The sequence below is a fragment of the Culex quinquefasciatus genome, chromosome 2, assembly GCF_015732765.1.
Source record: "Culex quinquefasciatus strain JHB chromosome 2, VPISU_Cqui_1.0_pri_paternal, whole genome shotgun sequence".
Taxonomy (NCBI): domain Eukaryota; kingdom Metazoa; phylum Arthropoda; class Insecta; order Diptera; family Culicidae; genus Culex; species Culex quinquefasciatus.
This window is the reverse complement of record NC_051862.1, coordinates 3001500-3028713: the sequence shown is the minus strand read 5'-3', so window position 1 is coordinate 3028713 and position 27214 is coordinate 3001500. Positions and strand designations below refer to the sequence as shown.

General features: G+C 42.2%; 1 protein-coding gene across 7 annotated transcripts in view; it reads left to right on the top strand.

Moving 5' to 3' along the window:
- LOC6034502 (teneurin-m) overlaps window positions 1-27214 on the top strand; it is a 206670-nt gene that overhangs the window by 72385 nt on the left and 107071 nt on the right. For 6 of the 7 annotated variants that reach the window (XM_038251307.1, XM_038251308.1, XM_038251306.1 and 3 more), the window contains 2 exons: window positions 438-617; window positions 19347-19391. In XM_038251307.1, the coding sequence (XP_038107235.1) occupies window positions 500-617; window positions 19347-19391 (163 nt within the window). In that variant the 5' untranslated portion in view covers window positions 438-499. The remainder of the gene's footprint in view (window positions 1-437; window positions 618-19346; window positions 19392-27214) is intronic. The other variant, XM_038251304.1, reaches the window with a different exon arrangement.

The following is a 27214-nucleotide window of genomic DNA, read 5'->3' as shown; positions in this document are numbered from 1 at the left end:
GTACGCTGTACTGTCCTTCTGAATTATGTTAACGTAGAACTGTTTTTTTTTTTTGCAAACCAGCCTAGATCCAACCCTGATTAAGACTGACAATGCTGGCTGATTATTTTCGCTGTCATGACACACTGTGATGCAACTTTCAGAGACTGCACGAGAACCGGTTCGGCTTCTGCCCGCCGGCGGCTAGACTTCCAATCAAGCTCGCGCGCGCTCGCCGACCATCACATTAACGTCACTTGGGGTGTCAATTTCTGGTGAATGATTATTATTTTTCTATGAGCAAGCCGTTGCCGCCAACTAACATCAACTCTACATGTTTGTGATCGTCCTGTTTCGAACATTTTGTCTGTGTGTGCGCGTCCGCATTTTTAAATTCGCGTTCTAACCTCAAAATTTTAACTTTCACTGAAATAATCATTTTCATTCTTAATTTGCAGGCTGCCTCCTGGACGGAGTTCCGCCTTCAGCTCCCCCAGATGTGCCACCGCGTAATCCAACAATGAGTCGGATGAATGGACGCGTCACCGGTAACCCTACAGAGCTAGGCGTCGACTTTGAGCCATCGTGTCTGGTGCGGACGCCATCGGGCAACGTGTACATTCCGAGCGGAAATCTAGGTATGTCCCCATCAACTCTTTCTCATCGCCTTCGTTGAAGTAGAACATAAACATTTGGAGATCATATTTCAAAATCAGGTCCGGACGACGTCGTCGTCGGAGCTTCTTTTGATAAATTATTTAATAGAATCGCTGTAGACAAACAATACTTCACGACGACGACGGGACCACCCACCTCAGGAGTTCCGGTGCTCTTCTGCTGAAGCTGAATATAAACAGCGAACAAAGCCGCTTGTTGACACGAACTACCAAAGTGGGAGTCGTTTTCGGCGCGGCCATCGAAAATTAATTAAAAGCGCTGTCAATTGAAGTTCTTGCACCTCTTGCAACCCGTGCTTGTTCGGGCGAATGTTTCTGGCAGATGATCAAAAACACCAACATTCACTTTTTTAATTGGATCTCTCTGCTAGCTGTGGGTTAGGAGGACCTGTTGCAAACAGGGCGGAAAAAAAGCTCCAACAGTTGGGGTCGCTAAAAGGGACATTTTTTGTCGCTGTTTGTTTACAGCGGTGGTGGCTCATGTTACGTGGTCAACCACGTGCAGGTTGTGCAACGTGCAAAACTACCTCACCCACTCTCACTCTCTGTTGCTCTACGTTGAACGGTTGGTTGATTTTTGTCCAGGTTATAGAATATCAAAGAAATGCTTTTTTACCAGAGTGGGTGAGAGCAAACGAAATTTGATGAATTCGTTTGTAAACGGGGGAAAAGTAAGTGTTTTTCTAGCAAACAGCACCATAATTTCAGGTTTCAGTTTGAGACTCCATTTTCGGTCATCCCAGCGTGTTCGATTTCAAGCGCCTCGACGTGTTGCTTTTACGCCACAGATGAAATCTATAAAAGTGAATATTGTTTGCTTTATGCTACCACTCATCAAAAACGCGCGCCCGAGCGCTCCAAAGAAAAACGTGCCTTTTGACCGCGACCGTAGCAAAGATGGATCGGATGGGGTCGAATCTTGTCACTCTCTGTTGTGAAAGAGGTTGAAAAAACAGAAATCAACTCCAACCACCAGCTCTGAAACGGTTAGGCGTCGCCATGTAAACACACTCGTCTGACACCTCACGGCACCCCATTTTTACGAGGAGAGCTGAATTATGCAATCGAGCGCGCGTCGTGCATAGATTTCTCCGAACACGATCCAGATTGCATCTCTGGGACCGCCACTTTGTAAGGGTGCTTGATGGACAGCTTCGTCAGGGCCCGCAGAAAAGGTCGGCGTGACGATTTACGTATGGTTCACACCTTCGGGGAGTGGTTACTAATGGGAGCGATTTGAAGCATTTTTCGACGACTGAAAAGATATTAATGAGAGCAATTTATAGCAAAATTACTGTTGTGCCGCTGTAAACAATCACATTTAGTTTTTGATTTTTTTGTTCCAGTCTAATCCTAAAATCTTAAATCAAGCGTAATTTTTACTTTGTAAATAGTAAAATAAAACTCAATTGAAAACGTTTTTTTTTTCACAGCGGCACCAATGAAAAAAAACCTTTATCAAATTCATTTATAATCTACCCTGCCGAAATAGTACAATTATACTCAAATCACAGGCAACTCATATTAAATAAGACATGTACCGCATGTACAAAGTTATCAGAACTGGTAAATTTGATTTCACAATTCCACTCTTTCTAAAAACAAATCGATGGCAATCTGTGACATTGAACTGGCAGGTACCGCTGTAAATTATCATGTTTCATATCTGCCTAGATTCAGTGTGGGAATCTGTACGTCTGTCAGACTTTTTTAGTTAAGACAAGCAAAAAAAAAATCACCGCTAACTTACCATCTAGAAAAGTCCTTTATCAATAATGTTTACTCTATTTTGAAGAAAAAGTAACTTCGATATAGCCATTGCCCTCACACTGAATTAAATTGAAGGCAATTGATATGAAATAAGACCAGTTCCGCTGTAAACAAACTGTTTTGATAAATATCCTATTAAAACTGTCCAGTATAATCTTTGCGTCTGCCAAATTAAAAAAAAAACTAGCAAAAAATCTGACCCCGATTATTGGGTTTGTGTGCAGCGGCACAGGTGGAAAAATTACTAGTAAAAAACTACTAGTAATGATTTAATAATGATTTAAAAAAATTTAAACTGAAAAAGACAAAATATTGTTTTGAAACTTACGAGCATCATTATTTTTTCACAGAACCACTGTAAATAAATACTATTTTTGGCTAATAATATTCCAGCCTAATGAAATCATTGCAAATAATACGAAGCTTTTAAAGCCAACTCCAAACTGCTTCCACCTGTCGCCACCGAGTAACCCCACGCTCAAATCCAGATTGATCCATCACACTCGTGACGCAGTTACCCCCGTCTCGCAAGTGCTCGCCTAGATTGCCGCTCGGCGACTCGCGCGATTCCCAGAATATCTCGAAACCTGATTATTTTGTACCATTCTCACTTTCAACACAAAACACAAAAAGCGAACGAGCAATTTGGGCTTTCCCCAATCATGTCAGCTGACATGACCTCCCACCACTTTTCCTCGAATTCGGAGAAAAAAAAACCCGCTCGCGAATGGAGCTCATCACTGATCAAAAGTCTGTTTCAAATCTCAGCTAAACGCCTGTTTGCACTTTTCGCGCGCCCAAAGTGTGCGTGTGCGTATCAGCATGCCATGCCACCATGGTAACGCGAGCGTGAAACGTGCACCCAAAACGCTTGTGTCTTCTCTAGTTACTTCAGTGCCCGTGACGGCCGGGCCTGTGCTAGAACGACGAGCTTTTCACGAGAAAAAAAAAAAAAACGAACATGCCGTTAAGAAAAAGGTTTCACTCGTTTTTTGTCGAGTTCGCCACGTGGAATTTGCCCCACCTAGTCGGGTTGAAACAGTGGAGGTGAGTGCTCGAGGAAATGACACGCGATTGAAGTCCTCCTGGATGTGCGCGGGCTGGGAAACGAGCGAGAACGAAATGATTACATTTACACGGGCCTCGAGCGCGGTGGGTTTGATGCGACAAATGTTTACAGTCAGATTGCTCATACTTAACAAAAAAATCATATTTTCTGGAGTCTAGAATCCAATTTGCTCCAGATTTATAACAGTACCGCTGCAAAAAAGTTTAAGTCCAATTTTGTATTTCTTTCGGGAAAACAGTAGCGTAATTGAGCTACCTTCACCCAATCGAACGACTAGAACTTTGTCTAGGAAACAATAGCTTTACTGTGCCGCTGTAAGCAAACAGTATTTAACCACTTCTGCAGTGTTGGGAGATAATTGTTGTGTCAGTTTGGGGCATTTGTCTTAACGAAAACACTAAAATTTAGCTTAATGGCAGTTGATTTACAGCTGTGCCGCTGTAAAAAAAATGTTACTAGAATATTTGAGATGTTTAGTTGTGAAAATAACAATATTTATTTTTTAACATGACAGGCTGAAGTCTAGACAAATTTCTAACAAGTTACAGTTGATTAACTTATGTGCCGCTGTAATTAAACGAAAATACCATCCTTACAACATTAAATGATTCTGTAAACACAGTGGCGAGTTGATGAGAAAATTCTCTCTATTGAAACGACTAGAACTTTGTCTAACAAACAGTTGGTTTACTTACTGTACCGCTGTAAATAAACTCTTCTTTGAAGCTTTTTTCAAGTTTCATCGGAAAATTTTAACGTTTAATTCTTCCAACACTGTTGTGCAGTTACGGATGTGTCGCTATAAATAAACAGTTAATACATTTTGAAGAATTTTGAGTTGTGATTTCGAACGGCTTTTTCTTATTTGAAAGTATTGAATCTAGAGCTTTGATCATACAAGATTTAAGTTTGTACCGCTGTAAAAAAAACATGACCAAGCATCCTAACACTTTATCACACAAATGTTAGTAGAAATTTGAATTCAAAGTCCTAAACCCACCGCGCTTCAGCGAGCCGCAACGCAGGAACGAAGCCGAGCCGTGTGAAAATATGTGTCAATCAAGTGCTCCTTGGCTCGTCGTCGTCGGTGGAAGCGCATGGCTTACTGCGTTTGGTTGTGTGCGATGGCTGGAAAATTGGGAGGATCGCACAGCCCGGGATCCCTTTGATCTGGATGAGTTATCCCACGCGAACGCGAGCCCAAAGTGTCAAGTGGAATGTGTGTGTTTTGTGTTTTTTTTTCACGGGAAAACGGTTTTTTTTCTGAAGGGCGCCCTTCTTGGATTGAGTCGTCAACTTCAAGGCTCTGTGTTACGCAAGTACCCCAGACTGCTTTGATTTAAACGGAATCGCGGCTCCTTCGGAGCAGCGCAACCGTAAATTTCCCATTCTTATTCACGCTCCCTGGGAAAGCCCGATTTTCCCCAGCTCCCTCGATCAATTTCCATGCAATAGCCGGCGGCGAATATGAAAAACAAACACCCACGGTCCCAAGCAGCGAAGGAGGAGCTTTCCACGAAAAAGCACAAGAACCGAAAAGTTCACCTTTGAGACTTTGATTAATTTATTAGGCGAGACGCGGCGTTCGTCCCGAAACAGAAAGAAGAACTGCAGACTGGGGGGCACTTTTGTGAAGGAGGACGTCAAAGTAATTGGAGTGACTCCTCCGGAGATTGGAGTACGTGTGTGTGTGGTGTTCAGACCAAAGCAGGCCACGGAGCACGTGTACCTGTCATGTAGATTGCCGCACAGCAGGCCACGGTTGCTCCCCGAGCCGGGAATCAATCAAGGTTCTATCCCCTAATTAGGTATCCTCGCAAAATCGATTTCATCTCGGGAGGTGGAGGTTGCCCTAATTTGAATTCTTCCCTCTGTTTACCCATCGCTTTTTTCTCTCTTCCATTAATCGTCAATCATTCCCCTCCCCAATACGGTGCTGATGCTTTTTCCAGGTATCAAACAGAGAGCGATCTCGCTTCGACGTGGCAATGTTTATTTTTCATTAGAATATTAAAGTAGAATTCCGCGAGGGGGCGAGCGCGATGCACAAACGAACGAGCAATCTGCTGAATGCGCGACGACTCCCAGGCGCACACAGAGTTGGCCATGACGCTAGGGACCTCATTGAACTCCTCCCTGGACGACCTCGCCTACTGCGCGCGATGTGTGCAAAGCTCAGCAAATCGTCATTGATAAAACTCATGAATCAGCAGCATCAACGGAGGCGTCCGGATTCGGAATATCGGATCGACCGGTCCCATTCCGGGGGCACCATTTGAAAATTAAATTTCTCATCACCAAAGGGCTCCGTTACGCTATGCTGATGAATGTAGAATATCCCTACCCATCAGGTTTCTCCTGCTAGCCAACTCAACTCTTCATCCCAGTGCAGTTCAGTGCTGATGATGATGCATTAATATGATTGTAAAAATTCTATCTGCTTTCTCCGGAATGCAATGCAACCCTGGGTTCTCCGGGTGCAGCACCATCACAGGCAGCAATGCTATCGGAATCTCTCCACTTTTTTTTCACTTCCTTCCTGAAATCCATTCCCGGAGAACCGGGGGGAAACCCTCCCGGATGATGGATGGGTAAATGTGGTTGATTCCACCTGGTTCACTGGGCGCTTGATTAAATGCACCACAGCACAGGCTGTGGGTGGTGGTGGTGCAGCTTTTTTTGCCACTCTCCCTCCGGGTTCGTCCCTGCAGGCAACGCCTGCTGCACGTGTTTTTATATCTCTGTGCAGAGTTTTTTTTCCATCTCCTAGCTTTTCATTGAGGGAAATGAGACAAATGTCGAATTTTCCTGACTTTCGGATCGGATCAACTGCGGAGGTGACCATTTTTAGCTGTTTTTTTTTTGAATGAATCTAGTTGAAGTTTAAATTAAAGTTTCAAAGTCCGTTTCTCTAAATAATCATCAGTTTTTCCACGCATGGCTCCGTCTAATTTTACGGGCTGGTCACACAAATAGGCATGTGAATATTCCAAAATCTAAATTTTCAAAATGATTTTTACACAAAAATAAAAGAATTTTAATTTCTTGACACGGAAAATTCAACCAATAGTTTCCAAGATATCGCAAGGTAAAACAAATTAAAGGCTTGTTAGATGACACTGAGAAAAAAGTTAATTTTTTCCAATTTATTTCAACAACCCTAATCAACAACATTTTTGCAGGGAGGGGCTTTTTATTCAAAAAAATAATTTTAAATTGCAAAGAACTGAAAGAAATCAAACAAACACCAAAAAAATTCATAACTTGAAAACGGTGCCAATTTAGAAATAAAAGGGATAAACAAATTTGATCGACATTCGATTTTTTTCCGAAAACTCATTTTTTCCAAAAAAAAACTTATTTTCGGTACCAGATTTGGCTAGAATGGTGCCAAACTCTAGCGCAAAATATGCCATTTTAGTCTACTAAAAATCATAAAAATAGGAACTAAATTTGTTATGATCACAAGTAAAACTAATATGTAGATTTTGCTTACCTTCTTTTGTCGGAAAAGTCCTAAGGCTGATTTTGAAAATGTCGAAGCAAAAAGTATCACAAAATGCTTTAAACATCATTACAGTTATGCTATTATGAAAACACTAGACATTAGGGCTTTTGTTAATTTGATTTGGTTAACCGCGGTGGATTTTCTTGAAATAATTCGAACTGTCAAAAATCCACCAAAGCATCTACCGGTGGATACTTTTCTACCACAGATTTTTGTGCGATCAATGTGGTAGATGCTTTGGTGGGTTTTTGACAGTTCGAATTATTTCAAGAGAATCCACCGCAGTTAACCAAATCAAATTAACAAAAGCCCTATTGTTTTTCCTAAAGTTTCAGACTTCTCAAATTCAGGGTTTATAAAAAATTCAATAGTTTTTACTTGATTTAAAATATTTAAATGAACATAACAAAAAAACATAAATTCAAAATTATTTACAATCGATTTTACCTGATTGAAAATTTCAATAAAAAAACCCTTATTTTTAGGGTTAAATTTAAAGGTAACCTTTACATTACCTGAAACATGATCTTAGACAACAAATTATGAATTTACTTTTGAAAAAAAAATGCTTCATTTAAATAAAAATTTCTTTCTTTTTTAAAGAAAATATTGAATTTTGTAGTTAAATTTATAAAATTTATCATGATGGAAATTGGGCCACAAAATTCCGTGTTATGTCAGTTGAAAACTAAAGGGGTTTTTTCAGCTTTTGTAAAAAAAAAATGAAAAAACTACAAGTGCTTTACATTCGAAAAATATTTTTTTAAATTTTAAAATTCTAAAAATTGAAAATGTCTAACTAAAAGTAGCTAAAACTTGAAAACGGAAAACACATTTTATCAAAAAAATAAGATTAGTATTTTTAGAATTCGCCTTAATACATTATTTTTAATTTTTTTTGTCCATCCAAAAAACACTACTTAAAAAAATGCACCGTCACCTTTACTTTACCATTACGCACTATGGCTTAAAAGATGCCTTTTTTAATCCAGAAAACATCAAAAATTTCGAAAATAAAAAATAAACTTTGAATGGAAAATTGTTTTTACCGTGTATTTTTCTCTGGAAAGTCCTATTCGTAGTCTACAAAATTGCCGAAGGCACCAAATCAATCAGAAAACTATTTTTGAAGATACATATTTTCGATTATTCCCATGCCTATTTTGTATGACCAGGCCGCAACATTGTATGGAGCTTTGTATGGAAAATAATGATACACAATTTCATTTTTTAATGCATAGATGCTTGGACAAAACTTTATCCAAATAAAAAATAAAGATTTAAAAATCTCGAAAAAATGCAAAATTTTGAGGATTAAAGAAAAAATTCAAGGACTCACTGAAAAAAAAACCCAAGTCATGTTTTTTCGTGGATATCGTAAATCGGGGTGAACTTAATAGGATTTCAGTACTAGATAAAATCATACTACTGTTCACGATAAAGTTAATTTTTTTTGAATTGCGTGTTGAAGGTTACAAAAAGCAAATAATTTAATATACAGCTGCTCATGATAAATTAAATCAAGTTTTTTGGTCGATTGTTACAGCATAGATCCATTTGAACAGCAGTATACTCTGTTGATTAGAAGATAAATGCCTAGTAATTGAACGGTTAGTTACTGAACTGAACAAAAAAATATTTATTTTGAACAGCAGTATGGTAATTCCATAATTCGACAGTAATTCTTGCAAATTGGTTATAATCGATTCCATTGTTAGTTTAACTTTGTTTTTTCCCTGAACCCCACTTTCGAAGCTGACTGACTATCGATTGCCGACAAACCGACACAGTAATTGAATCAATGCTCTGGTGCTGCCCCATTCGCGCAGTACCATAAGTCCTAGTTCTGCATGGGAACGCATCCATAATTTATCTGCAACCCGATCGGGTTCCAGACGAAATGACGACGACGACGACCCCCAGGTGAGCTGATAATTGTGAAGGAAATGAATAAAATTAAGACCGATTCCCCACACAAGCTGTCTCCCCCTCCCCAAACTATGAATATTCGATGCGGGTTTCCGATTCGGATCAACCTTCTGAATAGCGCAGAACGACGTGATGGTATGTTTAGATTAGTGCAATCGATTCGAAGAACGAACGAGTGTTCCGCACATATTTTCCCAATTTAGAATAACACCCATTCCGGACAGATGTACTACACACGGACGGGTTGGCTGCTGCTAGTAATGTCGAGAGTGTCGGAAATTTATGTTACTATTCGCACATCGAACAAGCCTTCGCCGGAGCTCGAGTTTGGGGCTGTTGTTTTTCCCAGCAAGCTAGCTTTTTTTTTGTTGGTTCGACTTTCAAACCACTTTATCGACTTTTTCTGGTCGTGTTTGTCGAAAAAATAAATAAACACCAGAGTAATGTCCGTGCCGATGTGTCTTCACACTCTGTATCGAATAGTTTGGGGTGGGTGGGGTGAAATTGGGGGGCAACAAGGACATGTGTTGTGTAGACCAAGTACAAAATTTACATACGTGTACGTGTACCATTTTAATGTAAAGTGTAGATTTGGTGCGCCTTTGCTTGCGCACAAAATTGCACTGGCAAGCAGTTTTCCCCTCTCGCTCTCGAACTTCTGCACTATTGCGCCAAACCCCAAATCAAGCACTTAAATTTTCCGCTTCACTCAAGCTGCCAATTGAGGCAACAGACTGCATCAGCAATAGACAAACCTCTCGCACCTCCCGTCCAGAGTCCGGAGAGGGTCGTCCCTATCGTCGTTTTGTATCTTCGACTCTCGTTGAACAGACTGTAGCTCTGTTTGCTGCCAAGCACAGTGAAAAATTTCGAAATTCGAAAAGAGTGAAAATGGGACAGTTGGTACGGGCGCCCGTCAAACCTTGCTATGCAACGCAACCTAGGTTCGAATCTCGCCCAGAAAAATCTTTTTTCTTACTGTTCCCTCCCTTATATTTGCCTTTTCCAAGCTCGATCGAGTATTTGTGTTTCGTACGTGTGTACCATATCAAAAACGGCACACATTCCCTCACACACACAAACAATATAGCAGCACATTTTCGGAATAATCCAGTCCGGGTCCAAGTAGGCGAGCATTCCCATTCATTGGTCATGGCCTGCTGTGGATCGACATGGCGAGGACCAAGAGTGTGCGAAATGTGCATCTTTCGGTCCTTTTGACACCCCAACGACGACCAAAGCAGAGCAGAACATTTGTGCAGAGATCTGGTGGTATAATCAAGAAACTTGTCCCCGTCCCTCACACGTTCTTCCCAGCACAGATTCCTTAGGTCCCGGATCGGCATCGAACACTGGTGCTCGAAGAGAGCACGAAAGGACAGAAACATAAATTGTCCAGGCCACAAAATTTACAATTATTTAATCAATAGAAAAGATAAACAGCAGGGACGAGAGCGACGGGGAGGGCACTCAATCCATGTTCGGTGTCAATTGGAATGGCCACACTGCCGTTGCGGGGGAAGGAAAGGGTTGCCAGATTAGGGTCGGAGAATCGGAATGATGTCAATGAAGTATGTGCTCCAACGACGACGACGACAAACTGATGTTGAACTAGCACTTCAAACTAGGGCAACCGGAGGAAAACTTGAGCACCATTTGAGGGTTAACAAAATGATTGGTGATAAATGGGCTAAATTTGAGCTTACGACCGACGGCAAGGTGGGTGCAGCAGGGAAGTTGTTAACGTTACACGTCACTCGGAGATGTCTCTCAGGTCACGTCACGTTGTTTGTGTGTGAGTGGTGCAGGACATATTTTAATGGGCTTTCCCCCTTCGGAGAGTAATCAATCTTGAGAAGGTGAAGGACTTTTGAGGTTTCCGGTGGGTGCTTTAGAGTTTTGTGCAAACATATGCGGATTGTTTATTTAGCTTGGAAAATCAACTAAAATTTAGTGTTTTTTTTTTCAACCACCCTACGAAATTTTCGTCCTGACTTATTATTTGGCTGAAATAACTGCACTTCATCGTGAACAATACTATGCCACTTTTGTTTGAGAGATTGCTGATGAAATTAATCATGAACATCGATATTTTTAAAGAATAAGCTGAAATAAGCGGCGTAAGGTTTGAGATGAAATTCATAACAATCAGCAGTATGTCTATTGCTGTTGAAGAAATAACTTGAAATTTAGCTCAAATTTGATGCGAAGGTAATTTTATGATTTTGCATAATAAATTAGTGATTGCGTGTATCAGTTTATCGTAAGCTGAAAAAAATTATCACGAACGTCACCTATTTCTATTCCTTTAAATAACATAACGCAAAATTGAAAGCTTGTAAATTAATGTTGACAGCCAATGGCTGCAATTTATCCGAAAATCAGCTAACATTAAGTGTTTTCTGCAACTTGACCAACACAATTTTCGTCCCGACTTATAAGGCTGGTTTACATTTTATTTAAAGTTTTTTCGTGAACAGTAGTATATAATTTTTTTTGAAAGATTTCTGATGAAATTCACCGCGAACAGCAATATTCATTGTTTTAAATCAGCATTGGGCAACTCAGCTGTAATTTTAGCTCCAAAAAAATTGCGTAAGATTTGTGATGAAAATCATAACAATCAGCAGTATTTCTATTGCTTTTAAAGAAATAGCCTGCAATTTAGCTAAAATTTGCTGCCTAGGTAATCGTGAAAAGTAGTTTAATAATTTTGTATTAAAGTTTGTCATTTGTCGTAAACTAATGAAATTCATCACGAACATCACTATTTTTATTAAATCATAAAACATAAGGTGTCATTTATTTAATCATGAACTTCACTATTTCTATCTCTGCAAAAACTGAGCTGTTATTTGCTGAAATAAGTTGCTTAAGATTTGTGATGAAATTCATAACAATCGGCAGTATTTCGATTGCTGTTAAAGAAATAACATGAAATTTATCTCAAATCTGCAGCATAGGAATCCTGAAAAATATATTATTTTGTATAAAATTTTGTGATTGCATCTTTTGTCGTAAGCTGATGAAATTCATCATGAACTTCACTTTTTTTTATTACTTTATAAGACATAAGGCAAAGTTGAATGCTTCAAATAAAAAGAGTTTAAATTGAATGCTTGTAGATTAGTTTGACTTTTGATATGAATTCGTCGTTTCTAAACAAAAACAATATGCTATACAACTATTCATGATGAATCACACCGTAGCTTCAATCTGGCCAATTTTATAGCTCATTTCCATTTTGATTCGTTTCTGGCAAAATATGAACAAGCAAATTTGAATTTCCAAAGTCAATTGAAAATGTTTTCAAAAAAAAAACTGAAATTAGCTGCGTTATTCATCGTAAGCTGAAGAAATTCATCACGAACATAGCTATTTTCTATTACTTAATGTAACATAATGCGTAATTGAATGCTTGTAGATTATTTTTGACTGCGATATGCGTGCATGTAATCAATATGTCATACGACTGTTCGTGATAAATCACACGAAAGCTACAATCTGGTCAATTTTGAAGCCCATTTCCATTTTGATTCGTTTCTGGCGAATGATGAACAAGCAAATTTGCATTTCCAACGTCAATCCCCCCCTCGAAAAACATCCGAACCCCAACAAATCGTGTTACAATTGCAAAAATCCTTTACCATATCTAGCTCCAAATCAAAACAAAAACATTCCAAGCCCAGGAATTGGGTCAAACATGGTCCTTGGGTGCCTGCCCTTCCCCTGTCAATTCCCGGTGCACCCTTCAATTACCCGAAACAATTCAGCTTTCCCTGGCGACACACACACACACGCACGCAAATTCTGCTCCGATCTAATCCAGTTGGTTTTTCGTTTTCATAGTTTCGGCTCTGATTTACATGCTCGATAAGTTTACAGTTTCTCCTTCTCTGTGTCTGTGTGTGAGTATTAGAAGGACAACCCTTTCCCGTTTTCGATCAAAACCCTGGAAAATTGCTACATATCGTCTGGAGATTTCAGCAAACAAGCTCTTTTCCCGCAATAAACTTGTCTATTCTTGCAGTCCCGAGCCGGTATTAGTACTCCTGAGGTGGATCCTCCTGCTGAGGTAGACAGGAGGTAGTGTAACTGTTGGAAAAGTGGATAGTTGCACCGCACACACACACACAATATAGAAAATTCTTCCCACGTTCCATCACTCAGTGCTTAGCCCCAGAGCTGAGTCGGTCTGAGCCGAACTAATGTACATACCTTACCTTCTCTACACTGCTGCTGCTGCTTCCTGAGCTTTCAGCTCACAGAAGTTACTCTTTTTATGGTCGTCGTCGTCGTCCCATCTACAAATTGCTCATCCCTGCCCACTTAAGTGCATCGTTGTACGAAAATTGTCGTAAACAACTCACTTGTCAGTCCGGCAGAAGCAAAAGACCTGGCACAGGGATGCACCATCTTTTGTAATAGTTGCATCTTCTCTCTCATCGCTACGCTGGTGGGTGCAGCACTGCAAGATTGCGTCTGCTATTGGTTTTATGACCGCTCGGACAAGAATCGCAGAGGTTTTTTTTCCTTTTTTGCGTCTAAGCCAAGGCGAACACAAAAAGCATGTAACATTTATGAAACAATCATGTAATGCCTGGCTGGACCAAACCCCGACGACGTCGTCTCTCACGTGGTTTAAAAAGTCACCAAGTCTTGGCGATGCGTGACGAGATGATCCTCTGTTGCATCACCAAGAATCGCCGGGTGAGGGTTTGAGGAAACATGGAGCGCACACACATCTTGAGAAACTTCTTGCCGCCGAGCTGAGACGAGCGAGAACAGCGAAACTTATTGACGTGTGGGGATTTTGGTCTCAACAGTTGGAGAAACAAGCACACAGCATCCATGTGAGAAAAAGAGGTGTGCAATCCACTTAGTGGTGAGATGAAAGTGCATTTGAGTTTGAAATTAACAATTAAGTTGACGGAGGAAAGCGTTTTAAAGATATCTTTTGCATGAATCAGTAGATCAAAGTGCTATTCAAGGTGATTTTTTACCTTCAGGTATCAATTTTAATCGCAGAAGGGTTGATTTTACAACCTTACAAAAATAGCACCGTCACATTAAAAAAAATCATTCAAAATCGGCTTGCTAATAGATCATTGTCCTGTTCAGGATGAATCAACTTTAATTTTAGTTTGCCTCAAAGTGAAACTTTTGAGCATGTATTTTTTTTAAATCAGCTGTTTTAGCTCAGTTTGTTCTCAAATGTACTTTTCTCATTTTCACAATTTTTCATTTAATTCATCTTGAGCTATGGTATTGTTCATTGATAACCTTGACATTCACATTGAACGTGTATGAACGATTTTTATCTGATTTTTCAGGTGATCTTAATTAATTCTTCTTATGATCTTGTTTAATATTATCAAATAACAACAACAATATGACAATAAATATGTCATCGTACTGTTCAGCATGAATTCCACAACAAATTTTAAAATCTAATTACAACCCCTTTCCCAACCCTCCTAGTCAATTCTACAAAACCGTAGCTTTCGTCTGGCGAGCTTTCCACTGCCGGAGAAGAAGGCAGCAAAACACCGTTCTGTGCAAAAGGGACAACCATGTGCATAAATTTCGTTCCGTCAGCCGGTCGAGGCGGAGATGATAATATTATCAAATAACAACAACAATATGACAATAAATATGTCATCGTACTGTTCAGCATGAATTCCACAACAAATTTTAAAATCTAATTACAACCCCTTTCCCAACCCTCCTAGTCAATTCTACAAAACCGTAGCTTTCGTCTGGCGAGCTTTCCACTGCCGGAGAAGAAGGCAGCAAAACACCGTTCTGTGCAAAAGGGACAACCATGTGCATAAATTTCGTTCCGTCAGCCGGTCGAGGCGGAGATGATGACGATCCCAGAGTTCCTTGGCGGCGGCGGCGAAGTGCGTTGCGCTTGCCTGCCCGTCTCTCCTACACACGGCAGTGTTGTGTTGTTACATGAAAGGCTTTGGGGAGGTGTACTTATGCATGCATAAATATCGTTTGTTTCGGTCCTTTTGCGCTGGGAAATCTCCGTGCCGTCGTCCCTTTTGGTTTCGTTTTGGCCACAGACGGAGAATCCTTTTACGGTTGGCGGAGCGGTTCAAGGTGGGCATCTTGGATGAGTACGAGACGAGAGGGTGGGAGGACATGCCAAGTTCCATTCGAGTGAGATAAAGATCGTTCGTTTGTACAATTAGATATATTTTATGTAAACTCTTTGGCCTCGGGCAGCGAAAGGGGGGTTCAGCTCTCGATGTAATCACCTTCGACAGGTCGATTGAGGCGGAAGAACCTCTTGAATGGGAAACGCTTGGTTGTGGGGAAGGTGGGTGCAAGGCTTGACAACAAATGCCGTTTGAGATTTAAGATTGTGAAGGAATGGTACTGTTCCAGGAGAGTTACTCTGCTAAGAATGGAGAAACTAATAGAAACATACTCCAGTTCACCATGAATAACGTCTATAAAAAAATCACGATTAATTTAATTTGATATCATTTCATCAATTTCAAACGTGTTAAGCCAGACAAGGTATACAAAAAAAAATTTAAAAAAAGATTTCAAGATACAATGGCCCATACTGCTGATCATGATAAATTTCGTTTGAAATAAGTTAGATGGTTTCAAACTGATTCTTCTTTTTTCTTCAATTGATTTTTTTACTGTTCAGATTGTTTTCGAAGCATATTTAGTAAACAGTATGTTTTACTGCTGTTCATTGTGAATTCAACTTAATAGAGAGTAGGTATGATACAATCTCGTCCGGACAGATTTTTGAAATTTTATGAAATTACTTGTACTGTTCATGATGAACGAATTTTAAAGGCAATTTTCAAAGCTTATTTTAGGCAGCACTGCGTAATAGTAAAAATAATAAAAATAGTTTCAAACCACCTCAACCAAACGGGCTCAAAATGATGAACTCCGCAAAGGCAACCACCTCTATTGGTTAGGACTCTACCAAACCACAATTCAAACCAGTAAGACTCTAATGAAAAGTGTTGCCATTTGCAGGATTTACGTCCTTTTGAGTGCAGTGCACACACACTCACGCAGTCAGAAAAGCCATTCACTTCTCGTTCCTGTAGAGATCTATCGAAATGAAACATTTATTCGCTCCGAACCCGAATCTCTATTACTTAATTGCCAAAAGGGGTATTCCACCTTTGGTCGTCGACGGAGTCGACGAGGACGTTGAATGGTCAGTTTGAAAAATGCATCACTTCACCCGGTACTAAAGTAAGATTTAAAGCTTTACATTTTGTGAGCTCTTGTTGGGAGAGGGGACGGGGGTCAGGATAATGGTGTTTTATAATCCACTCGCCTCGACGTCCGATTGGTTTAGAGAGAGACAGAGGGTCCGGAGTGTGTCGGAAACCGCAAAACCATCTCCCGGTTGCATCCTGGGCTCCGGTAGATTCTGGGGTCCAGGACCGACAACAACAACAGCAATCCGTCAGCCAGGTCTCTCAATATGGCTTGGGTGTGTGTGTGTGTGTGTTGAGGTGGTTTTGAGGGGAGTTCAAGACGATGGTAGGAGGAAAGGCAAAGCAGAGAGATATAAATTAAAGCAAATTGCTTTCGTATGTGCCTCAAATGCTGACGAGGTCTGATCTGATCATGGTGATGCTGACGATGATGATGATGACTGCGATGTTGGTTCTACACCACCTACACCTACGCTCGCTCTCTGTCTCGCTTTGGGATGCCGAAGGCCACCCTGGAGCACGATTTAGATTAGGCCAGTAGATCGACGCACGTGCGGCCAACAGATTCAAGTCTTTAATTTAATTCAATTTAATTGATAGCCCTTCGGCGCGTACCCAGCTTTCCTATTTAGTCGCCCCAAGTCGTGTCGTGATGCACACGAACCGGCTCCCACATGTGCCGATAATTGTTCGATAATTTGATGGACATGTAAATGCAATATTGTTAATTTAGATTCTGCGGTTAACCGGTAATATGTCGATTGGCTTTTCACTGGTCGGTTTCGGACACGGGGCTCAACTGCGGTTTGATCCACGCCCTTCCCTGACGAGCCCCCCTTCAGTCTGTGGTTCTCGCCATCACAACATTGGGCAGCAGGTCCGAGATGGTGATGATTTTGCGGTCAAATCCCTACTCACAGGTGTGTGTGGTGAGGGGTGCGGAGGGGAGAACACTAACAAGAAACCAAATACTCGCTCACGCCAGAAATTTAAAGCCCAGCAGCAAAACTTCAAACCAACTCTGCACAAAGTGCACACACCTACCTCCATCTATCTATCTGCTGCACATAAATTTGCTGTCTGACCTGGGGCCATTAGGGGTAAATGGTGCGATTTGAGTCCTGCATTCATTGCAGAATTCTATCCAGTAAATTTTATTGACTTGAGCTTAAACCTACTCTTAAGAGATCTTCCACCTAATGGAACATACTGCAGTTCAAGATTAATTGACCTTCTTTAACATCCTTGTTTAAGTTTCCTATCTGATAAGACAAACTGCAATTCATTGTGATTTTTCCTAATTTGAAACTTTTATAAATACAGTAACTGATCAAATTTATGATACCAAATCGAGCCTACTACAGTTCAAGATGAATTTATTTTCTACGACAACGTTCTAAAAGTCATAAATCTCTCCAGAGATCTCATATCTTCAAGATTAATTTTGTTCCATCAAAACTTGTTATATTCAATCTAATGAAAGCTATCAAGCCGCGGACCATACTGCAGTTCAAGATGAATTGGCGTTCTATAACATAATTTGTTTAGGTTTTCTATCTAAGAGGAAATTCTGAATTTCAAGGTGCTTTAATTGCTTTAAAGCTTGTATTAGTACATAACCGAAATATTACCAAATCGAGCATACTGCTGTTCATGATGAATTGATTTTCTTTGACAACGTTCCTAAAACTCTTAATTCTAATCAAGTTCTGCATTTTATGAGCAATACAGTATAGTGCAGTTCAAGATGAATTTTCAAGCAAAGTTAAGTAGGTCAACAAATATTACCAATTTCTTGTTAAAGTTATGGGCTTTTAAGCATGTTGTACTGATCAACGTGAATCAAATTGGTCAATAACAAGTTCGCCAACCCTACCGAAAACGACCATCTCACCGGCCATCTAATGACGGACGGCAGCCCCAAAGTTCTCTGGCCCAGCTTTATTGCACTGATCCGATTAGCTGCAGCTTCCAGGTCTGCAACGTTCCCGGACTGCCAAACCTGCAGCCAACACCGATGTGAACGACCCAAAAGAGCGATGCATGTCCAAGTATTAAAAGTTACCTTTTTCGTGTTATAGTCCATGTATCATAATTTATCTTCTTAACTCGGAAGCCAAAAATAATTACACCAAGGCTGCTCCTGCTCCCGGTTCTGATTCTGGTCCTGCCAAAGGTGCAACTTTATCCTGACCCCAGTGAATAATCGTTGCACTCGGCTGCCTTCACACCTTCCCGTGCATACTGTACGTGCAACCGATTCTAGTTTCACACCCCAGATTTGTGCAACTGACCGGTCACTGCCTCACCTTTCGCTGCCCCCCCCCTTCCCCAAACACCACCAAACGCAGAGAGGATAATAGCATCAAAATTCCACTCGAAATAAATCGAATATTTGGAGTAAATTTTAACACCCCAGCGGACATCGCAGCAGGCCATGGTCAGAGGAGGCGACGCAGAAATGCTCGCACACACACCTTGTCACACCTCACTGAACACTGCCGTCGAACTGTGCGAGCAGGTCCTAGTTGGCTGTGGTTTTTCCCGCCCGCTGCTCGACTACGGGTACGATAGTGCAGCGTGCAAACGCTGCTTGCTTTGGTCAGCTCCAAAAACTACAAAATTCCCGCCAACGCCGGAGGTGGCAGAAGCCCGGCTTGGCTTGGCTTGGCCAGGTATCGATGGATAAGTGAACCGTTTTCGATGCAGCGCGGCGCAGATTCCCGCGGCGGCCACTTGGTTGCGTTGTTTTGCTGATTTTGATGCTGATTGGATTGGGAGGAGGGAGGGGGGCTTCAAATATGTTTGGTTAGGATCCCCGGGATGAAGTGTTTGCGTTGAGTTGAATTTGCATGACCGAGTTTTCCTGGAAGTTTGGCGATTTTATCATGAGCTGTGTGATTTGGAAAGCTGAACGTAAACAAAAAGAAAATTTTCACAGCTTTGAGGTTTGAATTTTAAGCATTGTACCTAAAAGTTCATACTACTGTTCAAGATGAATTTATTTAATTTGACACTATTATAAATATCAGAACCAATAGAATAGACTGCAGTTCATGAAGAATTCCATTTCTTCTGACATCGCTTCGCAGAGGTTACAATATAATAGATAATACTACTGTTCGGCATGAATATTTTTCTTTTGAATACTTTTTAACCATCAGTCCAGTAGAATTCAAACCATTTTTTCTTCTTTCTCCTTCCAGGTGAGCACCACTTTCACGAATCTTACTACCACCAGCCAGAAACAAGTAAGTGCAAACTTTTTCATCGGGTTTTCGTCCCTCAATCCTTCCTTCCTTCCCCACGTTCCAAAAATCTCCCGTTTGATCCCTCTCGATAAAGGTGCAAATCGGACCGCCCAAACCGACGCTCAAAAATCTCACACCCGTTCGACCCTGCAGCTGTTCATTGAATGCGCAACCAGTTAACAGAAGACGAAGCAAGAAACTGATTGGGTTTGTTGTTGAGTCCTTACCGAGAGAGTAAGTTCGCTGAATCAGAACCATTTCGCTGACCATAACAATTATTACAACAATGCTGATGATGCAGAAAACTAGCTTGCAGCATCCCCTTGATGCAGCAGTTTTCCCACCGCAACCGGATGGGCTACCGGAGGCATCAGCGGGAACCTCTGGAATCATTCATTCATTGGGTGGGGCCCTACCATCGCCTCTGGAGCTGGTGTTTACGCTTTTCCCACATCATCTTGCGCACGTTTTGCTGGGAAATTTGATGGCAGTGATGCGAAATTTCAGCGATCTTTAAAAGAGCTGAGCGTCAAAACTGTCCTTATCAATAAGTCATACTGGAGTTCGAGATGATTTTGAAAACTTATGTTGAAATGTCTTAAAAGTATTATTAAACCTAAAAGAACATACTGCAGTTCAAAATGAATTTGCTTTCTTTGATTTAGCTCAAATAAGTTTTCAATTTAATAGAAAATACATATGTTTTTACAGATGCCTGAACCAATAGAATAAACTGCAATTCAAGATGAATTGTCACCGTTACTCAATCGGTAAAGGCGCTTGACTTCAAATTGCGATTGAATGCCATTGGTTCGAATCTCACCATGAATTTTTAAAAGAGACTTTCACATCTCTGTTCAAGGTACAGTTTTGATGCACCGTCATCATATCGGCCCAACGCGTCGTCGTCGCCGTCATCGTACATCTTCTTCCCCCCGGGGCCCCGGAGTTCTGGTTTTTGGTCGGTTGGTGGTCGATATTAATGGTGTTAAAGTTTTCTGCTGAGGTTGTGATGCATCCAGCCAACCAAGCGAAACCGTTTACCTACCAGTAGTGCATCGAAAAATAGAGAAGGAAGCTGCTTCGTGGTCTCCGCTGACGATGATGATGATGCAGATGCAGCAATTTTCGGCGTTCAATTAGGAGCTTCTGGTTTCCTCACTCCACGTTGGTGGGCGATTGAATCGTTCAAGGTTCAAACATTTGTTAATTTAATATTCTTCCAGAAAACTTTAAGAAGTCAATTGAATTTCACTTTTAAAATCAAACCAGTTGAAACAAAGAGTTTACAGTTACACCAGATCAATGTTGTCTGAACAAAACAATCAGCTTACTGCATCATTTAGCAGTCCCGTCTTCGTCCAGAAGCTCCCCGAAAATCCAACCAATTCGCCCAAATTGAAACATTAATAAACCATCGTCATTGGAAATAATTACAAACGAATGAAAGTTTAATTTCGCTACAACCGGTTCTCGTTCTCCTGTTGCATCCGAGTTGTTGTTCTGCAACTTTTCGCCGCCCGAAAACTACTCCGGGTGAGTTTTGGCCAAGCCAAGACCGGCGACTGCTGCAGCAACTCCTGAAAATCGATTTCGTCCTTGCCTCGGGCGGAGCTATTAAAATTTGAAGCACCGCTCATAGCAAGCTATGACGTGAGAGCTTCGCATATGGAGTCAGTTCCCAGAAACTGTGTCCGGCCTGCTAGTCCGGAGATCGAAGTAGGCTGCCGCCGGTTCTTTTGTGACGTTGTGTTTATCGTGTCCTAGGAGAGAGAGGCGCTGGCAAATGAGTTTGTCAGGTTTTCCCCGGGAAGGATGTTTTTCCGAACGGTCCAGAATGTATATTTTCATAATAACCTTTTCCCTGAGTGGATCCTGCAATGATGGGGTGCGGGGGGATGCTTTCACATCATCTGGCAGCCGAGAACCGGCCTCGGAGATGGTATAGTTTAGATAAAATTAATAATTAATCTCCTCTTCCCCAAAAACACACAAACCCACATACACAAATTGGATGCCTTCGGGGCTGATTGAAGCATATCCCTTCGCCGATCGCAGTAGGTTTCTGGAGCGCCCGGTTCCCATGAACCCGAGATTTGCCACAAATCGAATATGCGCGCGTTAAACGCATGGCCTACTCGGACGCGCGGCTGTGTATTTAGTTCTGTGTGTTATTCCAACTCTCGCCTACTACACATGCCTCCAGGGTGACGGCTCGCGCTAAGAGCTACTGTGTCAACTTGTGTGTGTGTGTGTTTGTTTGCGATGTATGTTTAATGCTTTTAGCTGTGCATACACAAAACACACACACACGCGGCGATGTAGCCATCTAGAACGCGAATCGCACTCATTTTCACACAAACGCACATAGACACACCCACAAATGCGGAAAGGATACTCTTGTGACATGGCACAGAGTGGACACCAAGTGGCGCGGCGGGATCATGTTGATGATGATGGCATAGACAATGGGCTTTGGGAATCGTTAATTATGAAATTTGCGCTTTCTGAAGTTGATAGCGCCCTCTGGAGTGACCAGCGCCCTAAAAAGTCGTTAGCGCCCTCGGAAGTCACTAAGGTCTTCTTGAGTCATTATCGCCTTCATAAGTCGTTTGAGCCGTCTGAAATCCCTAACGTAGCCCTTTGATGTTTCTAGCGCCCTCGGAGGCCACCGGCGCCCTTAAAAGTCGCTGGAGCAATTTGAAATCTTTAGACACCCTCTGAAGTCGGTGGCGCCCTAAGAAATCACTATAGTATTCTATAGCGCCCTTAAAAGTTGCTAGCGCCCTTATCAATCGCTTACGCCCTTCAAAGTTGCTAGCGCTCTCTGAAGTTGTCAGCACGACTCAAAATCATCCAAAAGGATGCCAAAGTCTCCTTATCGATAGATCATACTGGAGTTCAAGATGATTTTGTCATTTTCTTCAATCTGGAATACACAGAGATTCAAAATGAATTGCCATATACTTTTATAATATATGCCCTAACCAAAAGAATAAACTGCAGTTCAAGATGAATTTTTTGTCAGTCTGAAAACATTGCTCGTCCACTTGTCTCTGTCGACAATTATGGAGAGCGGAGCGAGCGAAAGCAAGTGCTTAGCAGCGGGGCCCTCGGGCTAATATTTACAAGTTTGCTAATTTGTTTTGCGGGAAATTGTTACTCTGCACATATACATAATTAGCTCGGGGCGCATTGCATTGCGGGATTTGTGAGGACGGCTGTCCGCTGATTGACAGCCGCTGCCGATGATCTGGTGGGGATTTGAAACCTTGTTCTCGTTCAATTATCCCCGAAATAGGGACACACCGAATGGGGGTGTGTGTGGAAAAGGGGAACTCCGGTGACATTTGTCACCGATGTCATTTGTCCGGCAAGGACTGTATCAATCTGAATTATAGATGAACCTCTTGTGGTTTGCACCTTGGGAGCGACCACAGATGATGAGCGAGAGTTGCGAATGCAGTATTCATGTAGTACTAATCGCACGTCACTCGTTCCGGACGGACAACACTTCGTCAAACTCCGGGCATCGCTGGGATCGCTCCACTGGGAAGAAGAATGACAAGTACACAGCAAAAAATCCGATGGTACAATCGCATGCAAAAGCATGCACATCACCTTTGTGAAAAAAAGCATGTAATATTGTATGAGAAATCGTGTACACAAAAAGCATGTACCAAAGAAAAAAAAAAGGTTTGCTCACCCCAAAAATAACATCAATCCGGCGAGAGTCATATTCAGATTACCAAGTCCGCGCCCCAACCCATTCGGCTATCTCGCCGCTATGAAAATAGTCCGATCAATGCCAATGTAATATTAGGTTTTCCGTACGTCGTATACTGTGTTAACTGCATACGATGTATGGGGAACCTACAGCTACATCGGTGATGATCCAACTATTTCCAAAGCGGCGAAATAGCCGAGTGGGTTGGGGCGCGGACTTGGTAATCTGAATATGACTCTCGCCGGATTGATGTTATTTTTGGGGTGAGCAAACCTTATTTTTTTTTCTTTGGCACATGCTTTTTGTGTACACGTTTTCTCATACAATATTACATGCTTTTTCTCACAAAGGTGATGTGCATGCTTTTGCATGCGATTTTACACAGAAATTTTTTGCTGTGTATGCTCTCCCCGTGAAATTAAGTTACTCCACAATTAGCATTGCAAAACAAATCAGCTGCTGGCCGGAATGTGCAGAGCGCGGCGGACAAATTGCTCCGAAAATATCTTTTCCGTGCTGCTTCTTTCTTCTTCCGAGAGATGGGTGCAAGGCAGCGAAAAAAACGCGATTCCTCGAAATTAATCTGCAATCTTAATGTCGCGACTGCAGAATGAACTCCAACTTTTTTTTTGTTCAGTGTTTTGCTTTCGCATTGCATCACTTGTTGTGTTTTTCTTGGCGAATTTCTTTCCGGAGAAAAGTTTGGTATTCGTTGAAAATTTCAGAAATGTTTTACAACGCCTTTAAGTGAGACTTAAAAAAATATCGATTAATCTTACAATTTCTTTAATTGTACCGAAATTAATAAAACTGTTTCCTGATGCAAAAATCCTTTTATAGGTCCGCAACTAGATTTTTTAAATGCTAGTGGGCTTTATAAAAAAAATCGTTCTTCGGAAGTTGCTAGTGCCCTAGAAAGTCGTTTGCGCCCTCCGGAGTCCTTCTGAAATTGCTAGCGCTATCGTAAGTCACAAATGCCCTCCAAAGTCCTTCTGAAGTTGCTAGCGCCCTCGTAAGTCGTGTGCGCCTTCCAAAGTCATTTTGACGCGACCTCAAAAGTCGCTTGAGCCCTCCAAAGTCATTTTGACGTTGCTAGCGCCCTAGAAAGACGTAAGCGCCCTAGAAATACGTTCGAAATCGCTATGTAGCAATTCTTGAGATTTCCAACAATTTCTTTAAAAAGTCGTAACTTGCGAATCAACATCCGAGGGGCGAACACACCACAAATCACCAAGAAAGCGCCCCATGCCACTGGATGGATTACCCCCAGGATTCGCAGACTGCAAGAGAGACCCGTCATGTTCCCGGGGCCCGTCACCGCTGCGACACGACGACGACCCGAAACCCAGAATGACAAATTTTAAGAAAAGTATACGCAAAGGACCGTGTGCACCGCACGATGGTTTCGGGACTCGAGAATGGGAAGACAGATGGCCGAGAGCGAGAGAGAGAGAGCCGCCGGAAAATGTAAATCATTCAAGAAAAGGACAGCTCCAAAACACATTAACGACCGCCCCCCAACCTCCACTTCTTCTTGGAGTCGCCAAAAACGCAAACATAACCTCATTAATCAAGTGCAAGCATTTGCTGGCCCGGGTCAAGCCCGGGAATCAAAGAGGGCGACGACGCTGCTGGAGTAGGGCGGAAAGAGATGTGGAACCTACAAAGTAAGACACACAAAAATCTTGTCACAATCAGTTTGGTTTCGGTGAAATTAGTGAAACGACGGAGTAGGCGGGGTAGGAATGTGTCTCTGGTGGTCAGAACCGACGTCGTTACCGGGGAGACAAGCCATAAACAAATGGTCTTTTAATTGTTATCGTTTTGGGGCAGGAGAGATCGCAGCAGGCCATACATCAGGGGGTGACACCTTTCGTTTCGCCGCTGCAGCTGTCAGAGTGTGAAGTGCACTCTGCAACTAATTTCGTCTGTTTCTGTCAATCTGTCAAATCTTTGCGGGACCAAGTTTCGGAAGTCGTTTGTCATCTCGCGCAAACGTGGGTCTCCGACGACCCACTTGGTGTAATGTCTCATTTGTGTGAAAGGGCGCGCGCTTATCGTGGCTTTCACACCATTTCGCTGTAAAGTTTTGTCAAATGGCCCGGCTTCACCCCGTTCGGAGAAGTTCCGGGAATCGTCATTAACGGCGCGCGCGATGTCTTCCAGCAAACCATAAAACTGTCACGGCTTCTCCCACTTCTTCCCGAACGTTCATGCAGCGTTTTCTTTGTGCCCCGCAAACGAGAGACTTCAAACTAGCTGGAAACTTTAATTTCTAATTAAAACGCAATTAAACGACACTTTTGCCGTGGTGTCTTCCAGGGCTCTGCAGACAAGAAAATTGCTTCAGCACCTCCGTTACCATGGTAACAACCGCACACCGGTCAACCCGGTTGCTTCGTTTGCGCTTGTCACGGCTAACTAGATGACACTGACGCGTCTCGACGGGGTGTCACATCTTAGGGGAAAGAAAAGGGCGCCCAAAACAAAAACATTTCCCACCAATCAGGGCCTAATCACGCTGGCGTGAACAGCATTATTTTACATCTCTAATTGTGAGCGCCAATTACCGGACCGCAAATCCCACTCCCGCCCCATCCCAGCTGGAAATTTGATTGAGCAAATTTTAGTGCGAATTATGCATACATTTAGTCATATTCCCGCAAAAGTGTTTGTTTATTCATAAACTGAAGTGCGCGCGAGCACACGCAAACGCTCTGGTGCGTATCGGGATTTAGCGTTGCTTCTACCCGCCACTTAAAATTTGCTAATGCTAAACAAATACAGCGCGCGCGCGCTTTGTGTTTGTTGCCGAAAATTTTGCTGATTTTCCACGCCCGCGAAAAGTGCTGATTAAAGTCAACATGTGAAAATGCGCAACCACATGCACAAGTGTGTTTGTGCGTAATGGAAAATCAACAGTTTTGATTGAATTGTTGGGTTTTTGTGGTTTCGCTGATGGACGCGCGCTAACGCTGTCAAAAGTTTGCGTTTTTTTTTCTTGCGAATATTCGATCGATTATGAGCTGATCCGGAAATTGAAATTCGATAAATTTGTTTTAAATCAACTCATTTCACAATTTGGTCAGCAGTTGAGAGAAAAATGCATGAAATTGGGAGCGTTTCGCTCTCAACCGTGTTCAAACAAGTGCATCCATTAAAACGCCCCCGGAAAACAGAACGTCAAATTATGTTGACGTGCACACAAATTGAATGATTCCATTTAGAAAACCCCCCGCGTCCCGAGATATGAAATATGGCTGCACTTTGTAAAAGGCATAAATTTCCCTCCCCCTCCCATGACAACTGCAATTGACTGATGTTGTCACAGCGATGACACGAGTTCATCCCGAGAGCATGATTTATGCCGAAAAAGTCGGTCGAAGCCGGTCGAATTCGGTCACTCGGGAATCGGACCCCGGTGCTCGCGTTAATTCAATAAACGGCCTACTTTGATGAGCCGGGGCCGATAATGGTCACTTGAACTAGTCCGTCAGGCAGTCAGAGTCCGGCAAAGCTAACTCGATTACGAAAGCGTCGTCGACGGCTACTGCGATGTCGAGTTGGGTGTTTGTTATGTTAATTTTCGCTCGAGACTCTCGAGCATAGTAGGCTTCTTATCAGCCAGAACTCGTCGCCGTCGTCGTCGTCGACGACGACTGTTGCGTTGGTCGTATGTTTTCAAGGCCTTCTATGACCGGGTGCGCTTCCGCTGCCTCCTGATAGCCAGACGTCGCAAGTGCCACTCGAGCACTTGTTACTGTGACAAACTTTAAGCCGGCTAAGAGTGTCGTAATACTGCAAAATATTTTCCGCCCTACTCCTGCATAAATGCAGGAGGGGACGACTTTTTTTGTGGCACTTTTGAGGCTTCCGCAGGACGCCTCCGAATATGATGGTGCGAGTGACAGGTTCCCCCGACCAACCAACCAACCGGGACATGTGTGAACAATCTGCAAGAGACGGACACATTCTTCTAACACAACCCCGTGTCCCCGTGGAGGAGGTCGAGGGTGTCTTGTTTTAACACCTACGGTTAATCCCCGGTGGTTTGACACCTAACCTAACGCATCAATTTGTCAGATTTGCGTGTGTC